Source organism: Corvus brachyrhynchos, unplaced genomic scaffold (assembly GCF_000691975.1).
Source record: "Corvus brachyrhynchos isolate BGI_N302 unplaced genomic scaffold, ASM69197v1 scaffold59, whole genome shotgun sequence".
Lineage (NCBI taxonomy): Eukaryota > Metazoa > Chordata > Aves > Passeriformes > Corvidae > Corvus > Corvus brachyrhynchos.
The window spans coordinates 4,598,331-4,606,555 of record NW_008246054.1 but is presented as its reverse complement, the minus strand read 5'-3'; the positions used below and the strand labels follow the sequence as shown (position 1 = coordinate 4,606,555).

At 45.2% G+C, this 8,225-nt stretch overlaps 1 protein-coding gene across 8 annotated transcripts in view; it reads right to left on the bottom strand.

Annotated features, from left to right (window-relative positions):
• RAPGEF1 (Rap guanine nucleotide exchange factor 1) overlaps window positions 1-8,225 on the bottom strand; it is a 54,226-nt gene that overhangs the window by 34,968 nt on the left and 11,033 nt on the right. For all 8 annotated transcript variants that reach the window (XM_017745492.1, XM_017745494.1, XM_017745496.1 and 5 more), the window contains exons 4-8: window positions 7,253-7,341; window positions 6,721-6,873; window positions 5,214-5,337; window positions 3,741-3,924; window positions 2,652-3,167 (exon numbers count right to left, since the gene is read on the bottom strand). In XM_017745492.1, coding sequence (XP_017600981.1) covers window positions 2,652-3,167; window positions 3,741-3,924; window positions 5,214-5,337; window positions 6,721-6,873; window positions 7,253-7,341 — 1,066 coding nt within the window. The remainder of the gene's footprint in view (window positions 1-2,651; window positions 3,168-3,740; window positions 3,925-5,213; window positions 5,338-6,720; window positions 6,874-7,252; window positions 7,342-8,225) is intronic.

The window sequence follows — 8,225 nt, the reverse complement described above, 5'->3', positions numbered from 1 at the left end:
TGCTGGTGCTCAAGAAGTCTGGAGTAATTTGCCCTTAGCACAGTAACGTGTACTCTTACAGCACAGTAAAATAACCATAACTCATGTCAGACTAAAAGCCCTATCACTCCTCTGTTTAAATTATACAGAAGTCAACTCTTGGAGGTCCCTCTGAGCACAGCTCACAGCAATACACAAGGTTTAACTCAAGCAGATCTTCTGTATATTACCAGTAAAAAGACCACCAGAGTCTCTGCTGCAACACTTCCTGACAGCTACCAAAAGATGACCCACAAGAAAGGCACTACAACCAAGGCCCATTTGTGCGAGCTCTGGATCTTTTTAGCAAATCCATGCATCTCCTCCAGATCTCAGGAGCTGCTTGGGGTTGTGGAAGCAGCCCTGTGTGATTACACAAGAATATCTACATGCATCAGCCTCTGGGCAAAAAATATCCTGGGTGTCACCACAGAGCCTGAGTAATGTCTGACCGACCTTTTAAATGCTGAAAATAAAAGTAAAACTAGCAACCACAAATCTGTGGAGTGATGTACTGTGGAGTAAAGACAATCTAAAACAAGTTCTCAGCATTACATGAACGCAACAAAAAAATCTGCACCAGTCAGGTATCAGCCCAAGTTTTGCAGCAAGGATGTTTTATCAAATCATCAGAGTTGACAACACATTAGGTCACAGCGCCTACCTCTCCTAACAATGCAATCTGATCAATACTCCCCAAATTTCTGATAGTGCCAGATTACAATTAACTCTAATCCAACATCAAAGAAAATTCACACAAGGCCTCAGTACTGAGGTTAAAGCTGTGCTCAGGTAATAATGCAGATTGCTTTTAAACTTGTTTTCAAGTAATTCTTTGACATCTTGTGTGATACCAGAAAACAAAGACATGGGGCTTAAAGACAAGCAAACAGCCCAGATCTCTCTTTCAAACGTCAAACTGCCTCTTACCCAAGATTCAGCCAGGAATCTCCCCTCCACTGATGCTGCCTACGTGCACAGAGGTGCATCTCCCTGCATCCATCCCAGCCTGAGTGGTGTAACAGCCATTCCTCATTACTAACAGCAGATCCACAAGGATCTGAGCCTGCACTAACGTGCTCTGTATCACAGCCCCCGGCTGCTCATACTGCAGGTGAGGATTTAAACAGCACAAGCCGTAACAACCAGCCTTGGCTGTGCCCTGTGCCACCATTTACTTCCTTTCTGCTGTCCACAAACAACCATCTCAGCTCCTTTTTTAGCTCATTTTAGTGTCTTTAACTGCTTGATTACCAGAGAGGAACTAAAGAGATTTCCTGCATATGGGGAAACTGGATGACCCTCACTTTCAGGTCAGTCAAGCCATGTGCTCTGAGTTAAATCCCTGAGGGTTACTAAAGTGGACTGGTCACTTAGAGATAATGGAAATGCTTTTAGACAAGGCATATTTTTAAAGAAGTAACTGACAAAGTGCACTACAAAGGAATGGAGAGAATACACTGTGACACCACATCTCATTCCCACCTTATCCATAGAATCACAGAATCTTAGACTGGTTTGGGTTGGAAGGGACCTTAAAGAATCCAGTTTCAATCCCCCTGCCATGGGCAGGGACACCTTCCACTAGGCCAGGTTGCTCAGTGTCCCATCCAGCCTGTCCTGGAACACCTCCAGGGACAGGGAGTCCAGAACCTTTCTGGGCAAAAATTCTTCTCAGTAACAAGTCTATAAACTGCAGTAAGGAGCCAGAAGGCCAACTCAGCACTTTGAATCAGCTCTCCTCTTGGGCTGCCAGCCGTGCAATGTAATGCTCTTCATCCAGATCTTGGATACATTACCTCCTCATGCAACACACACTGCAAAGCCAGCCAGTGACCAGTAAACCAGTATCTGCTGGATCTCACTGTGTAGTCCACAGCCTTCCCCAGCAGAGCACTGTGGCTGCCTGTTTGGCAAGGAGGTTTCACATTTTTCAGCCATGAACATTAAGGAAATCAGAAGAAGGTTGTGAGCTTGAGATGTGGTCAGCCCTGGTGTGCCAGGAGTCTGGCTGGGGACAGGAGCCTTTGCTTTTAGAGGCTGCTTGTTTTAATGATGTGGGAAATTCTCAGGCATCCAAAGGAAATGAGATCCCGTAGCAAAACAGCAGTACTGGACTCCAGTTAATGGTGTTGTCTTGCACAGCTATGTGGGTGACTGTGCTCCTATTGCCAAGTAACTGCTCTGGCAAGGCTGGGTTTTGGACAGAAAAGCAGTCCTTTCTGTGAGCTCTTGGACACCACCCAACACTTCTCTGCAGTGGGAAAACAAAATTGGGGAAGGGGGGAGGGAATGGACTTAAAAAGGGAGAACAGACCAGAAAGATCTGCAAGGTAGAGTGCCTCAAAGATTCACATTCAAGTAAACAGAGAAGTAAAATGGTCTCACTACAGTAACGAAGATGCTGTGTGATTCCAGATCCCTTGGGCCTGGACCAATCTTGGCCCCACGAATCACTCCCTGCCCACCACAGGTCTGACATTTCCCTTCCACGTGTTTGACATTGGCTGACTGCTTCTGACACTCAGACTCACATAAGCAAGAGCATTACCACGATCACCACTACTTAGTGATGATCAGAAGCACAAAAACTGCAAGGTAAAAGTAAAACTCAACCACAGGAACTTGCTTACTGTGTTTGTTTTTCTTCTCTGGCAGAGGTGGCGGCTTTTCTGGGTCACTGTTCGAATCTGGAGCAGCAAAATCAGCAATGAATTCCACTGGTCCTGAAGAGTTTCCTTGCTGGAAAGGCAGAACAGCAGCAAAGGGCGTGAAGGGTATTGATGGGACAACCACGGCATTCTGCAGGTCATCCTCAGAGATGTTGTCGTACTGGGAAGGGTGCCTCTCGTAGGACACCCTGCAGCCCGAGTTATCCAGAGTCTGGGAGGCTGCACTCCTCCTCTTCTTCTCTGGTAAAGCTGGAGGAGTCTCTGTTGGCTGTGCTGCTCCCGAGAGGCTGCAGAATTCCAGTGGAGGAGAGCTGCCCTGCGGGAGCTGGAAAGTGTGTCCATGGAAAGGGGAGCCAGACTCACCCAAGGACTCTGGCAATGGGCTGAGGATACCTGGCCCCTGCTGAGGTATCTGATCAGCGTTGGAGAGGTCCTGCTGCAGGAATTCATAGTCTGGATCATAGTGATCTGATTGATCTGGGTAAACAGGAGAATGATGGATTAGTTTCTCTCTTTTGCTGCTTAGACCTTCTCAGTTCTGTCCCACCCATTCCATCAGTTAATTAATCAGTTCGTTTTAATCAGAGTGGAACTTCCTTGCAGCTGGGACCATCTTTTTACACCTTCTGTAACATCCAGACTTCATGTAACTCATAATTAATTCTTTATACTAGCAAACAAATAGCAAAAAGTCAGTGGGTAGATGACTGCAGACATAATTTGTGTCATATTTATATTTTTATTTTCTTTTCTAGCATGTAGAAAGAACGTTGCTTTAGTCTACCAGGACTGTCATTTCTGCAGACAGGGCTGAAATGAAGAGAACATTCCACTTGAGAGCTGAATTGAGTTTGAGCACAATCACCTACAGCAAAGGAAACACAACCCCCTGGGCTTTTTCCTCGGACAGAACAGCTCTGCACTGAACTGCCTGCAGCAACTCCAAGACAACAGCTGCAAGTGCAGTGCATTTACTGCATCAACTTCTGCACCTCAGCTGTGGCAGCTCCCCAGTGAGAGGGACAGGGCTCCCCCACCAGTCCCTCTTACCCAAGGTTTCACAGCTTGTGTTGCGGGAGCATTGGCCGCTGTCGCGGTCCAGAGAGGAGAGCTGCTCGTCAGACTTGCTCAGTTTGCCGATGCTGCTGCACGGAGACAGGCGAGGAGACTCCCCCCCATAGGAGTGGCTTCCACCTGACAATCTCCTCTGGGCATAGCAGTCAACATCAAAATCCTTCAGGATTTAAAAAAAAAAAAAAAAAATAAATCATCATCACTCTTGGCAGCTCGCTAGTGAGGAAGATGCAGCTCGAAGAGCAACGACCTCACAGGAGGGGAGAGGATCAGTGCTGCTGGCCCTTACTAAGCTCATGGAGAACACAGAAACCCTCTGATCTGGTAAACAGCCCATGCCAGGGAGCTGTGTGTGTTCTTGATTTCAAGCAGGGGTTGCTGTGGCCCACACTGGACTGCAGATGTTGAGACGATTACCAAGTTCTTCACAGCTACATGTGTCTGATGACTGCTTGTTGTGACACTGAGACAAGGGAATGACACTGCCAGATCTCTTAGGACATACCTGGGCCTTTAGCAAATACTTGGTTAGCTCAGGTGTGTGGAAAGGGAAAATAAACTGTAGTGAGATACAACTTTCTGTGCCTATGGCTGTAGTCCCATTTCAGAAATTACCTCAAGCTTATTAACCTGCTAGTGAACCCCTCAACTACTCCCACTCCATCAGAACAACCTTAGTGTGACTGTAGTTTGAACTGAAGAGTGGCCACAGCTTTATCTGGGTCAGCCAAATGACTGTAGAGACTCCCTAAGCCAGAGCTGAGGCTTAGGGGATGAGGACAAGATTTGATTTTTGTGCAATTTAATATGATTCGGGTCCTCACTGCTGAGCTAGTAAGTTCCTGAATGTGTAAAGCAAACCCAGCCATTTACAACCTCATAAACCCCAGACTACCATAAGAAATGGAATGTGATTAACACACACAACTTTTCCATTTTTCTACCAAAAAATGTACAAATTTCCTCAAAGCACCAGCAGCGGTCAGAGCAGTAACTCAAACTACTGCTTGAGTTAAAAGATGTTTTAAATTGTGACTGGATGAAGACACACTTCTGATCTCACTCAGCCACGTGCTCCCTTGGCCTGTGAGAAAACCCTGGTGAGATCTCAGGGAGCTCAGCCAGCTGCTGTCCCCTCATCTACCGGACATGGCAACACTCAACCACTCCCATCCTCACACTCTGCTACCGCTCAAGGCAACAAAGTTTGTAGCAATTTGTTAATTAAATCCAACAACACTGTAAAAAAAAATTAAGCTGTTCACATTATTTATGATACTGCTGCTCCTGCCACTGCCACTCCCACTGCAGGCTGCCTGCGCTGGGCTGCTTGGGACGAGCAGAGACGTGCAGGGATCTGTGTGGCTGCAGGTCACAGCATCTCCCTGAGCTTTTCCTCCAGTTCACAGCACGTTTCCCTTGGCTTTCACAAAGGGTTTATGCCATTACCTGTCTGTTGATCCCAACAGGTAAACTGGACCCACTGGTAGCTCGACTCATGGGGGCCACAACAGCCACTCTGGTTGGGGAAGGCGCCGACTGACGTTTTTTAGGGGGCAGTGCTGGTGGAGGGCTGCAAGACACAACAGGAATTGATGCTTCCATCACTCTTCCAGCAAAAAGACTTTCAGAGGCTTCACAAGTTGTTTTCCAGAAAGCTTTTGTCAGCCAGCAGCTCTTCAGAAAAATTTATCCACTGACAAATACCAACCTAAGTAAGAATACTCGCACAGGTAAAGTCCTGTTAAGTGATTTATTTTTAAAGGTTGGAAAAGAGTTGGTATTTCTCAAACAAAAACAAATGCTGTTCTAAAAAGTATTTTTAATCCAGATAATTAGCATGGTAATTATTTCCTGAAAAAAAGCAGTGAAAATCCAAATTAAATGTTTTGGTTGACCCAAATATTGTTTCCATTCAGAGAAGTCCCTCCCCCTCCTCAAACCTTCCAGGTCTGAAAAATGCTTAAAGTTTCACAAATTTACAGGACAGGAAAATGCTTTTTTTTTGGCCTTTGCTTTCTTGGTGAAGTTCAGGGAACAAAAGGGTCAGAGCCTCTCTCACCACGTGCACTGTGAGGGCCCCATGTTTTGGCATGAATCTGTGTCAGACCCACACATTTGCAGTAACTTGTGAGACTTTAACCCTTTGACTTTTAGTTTTTGCTTCTAATGACACATAATTCTGGTAGTCGTCAAGCCTGAGAAGTTCCCAAGGGCACACATACTCTGTTCTTAGAACATACCAGGAAATTTTTATATGACCTTTGAGAATTCATAAAATACACAGAAATGTGATTCTTTTTGTCAGCCACAGACCTTGATGCCACATTTCCAAATTAACACGACACGTATTTTTCACACCAGCCATTAGCACCAGTACGAGAGAAGAAAAACAACACACACACACACAAAAACCTGCAAACTGGGGGTTTTCTCTTCCTTCTCAAAATAGAACACAGAAACTTTCATGTGGTTACTCGTAGAACAGGGTAAGAAGAACCAAGCACAAGATTTTTTTCACACACTGTTGGCTTTCACTCTTAAGCTCACAGGCAAAGCAGAACAACCTGGCTGTGCAGGACAGGTTGGTAACTGCCCCCCGAGGTTAGAGGAACATTTCCCATCAGATACAGCAGCCCAAGACAGTTCTAAGTGTGGAATTCACACAGTTTTACATTAGGTTATTATGGCTTTATGTGATGCCTCTCATGTGTGGACGTCAGGGCACGGCACTATCCTCACATAAAAAGAAGGAGGAAAACACACAAAAAATAGTAAGAGAGACAGAACACAAAGCAAAGTCCAGGATCACGGAACAATTACTCTGGAGGACTGGAAATTCAGAAGCAACACTAACCCTCCTCCTCTCTTGGGCACATTTTGCAAGATTGTTTAAAAACCAACAGGTTGGTAAGAGGCACTGGTGCTCTTCACTCAGCTGGCTGGTCAGCATTACCTGTTCTCTGCCACACGAATGCTGGGCAGAGGGGGTTTAGGAGGTGCAACTTCTTCATCCATGGAGTCAGTCAGTAGCTCGTTGGATTGAGTCATATTAGTTGTTTTGTTGAGGATCTCCATTTCTCGGTCGGTAAGGGGAAGTTCTGATGGGCTGCAACATGCAAAACACAGACTGTAGATCATAAACCACAGCTGGAATGCAGCCTGATGACAGATTCAAACCTATTTTAAATCATGTGCTATCAGACAGACACCTAGAGCAGAAGACAGAATTTGCATCTGCAGGTGGAATTCCATGTGTATGCAGAGCACAGCGTGCACGTGACACAAGGGATGTCTCACTGCCAGATTTTGGTGTCTTTCCTATCATAGCATATTCTCTTTTAGTGATCCTACTGAAATGGATGGGGCTACATAAAGAACACTACCCACCCACTGTGAAGAATAGCTGAATGATTTAACTCAGCTGTCAGTAGTCAGAAATAATCCTTCTATATCAGTCCTGCACACAGAAGAAATCAGTGACCCACCTGTCAGATTTACATGCTGGTAAACTGGGTTTAACTGGGCTTGTGGGAGAGGGATGCTCCTGCTTTTCAATTGTGAGTCTGACCAGCTCCTGATGGATGGAAAGAAGAAAAAGAGAATAATCACTATTTTCTGAATGCTGCACTTAAACATCCTAGAACACAAAGGGATGCTACTGCAGTAAACTCTTGGTTATGGCTTAATGATGGCATGGACACAGAGCTGAGCTGGGTTTAAGTCTGGTACAGAGCCGCAGAAATGATGCAGAACAGCTGCTAAGGAGCAGGCTGCATCCAGAGGAAGTTTGGCACTATTTGAGTGAAGTTCATTACCCCTGAATGTGTGGGGATTCTGCACAAACCCACGTGTGTGTCTTTTTGCTGCGCTTCCTCTTTCCTCTATCTCACAAATGTGTTCCAGACCACACAACACCCTAGATAATGGTAAATTGGCTTTACATACATAAATATAAGTACAAAACGGTCTTACCCAGTGAAGTATTTCACCTAGCCAAAAACAACATTAAATAATTGCTTTATATTTTATAAATAAGAATGTATTTGTTTCAAAAAGCAAGTTTTCTGTAAAATGCCCGACCAAAAATTTAACAGTGAACACCTTTACGAAAAGGCCTGCTTCCCCTGAAGCCACCTTTTAACACATTAGCAATGGAAGACTTAATCATTCAAGGAGCTACTGCAGTGTCTCTGTTATAGGCAGATAAGGCTCTGGATAAAGAGATAAGGGCATGATAATCCTGAACTCTAAGTCTGCCAGCAGTCAAAGCAACAATCATTCACGCCAGGAAGATGGAGAGAACATTTTATGGATGTCTGAGGCTGACAAATAGATCTCCTGCTCACAGATACAAACACACATGCCCCTGTTACAGGCAGGCTGGAAAACTGGCAGTGTTTCCTGCCAGTATTGGCTTTCCAGCATATTACGCAAAGGAAACTATAAAGGATCAATTTT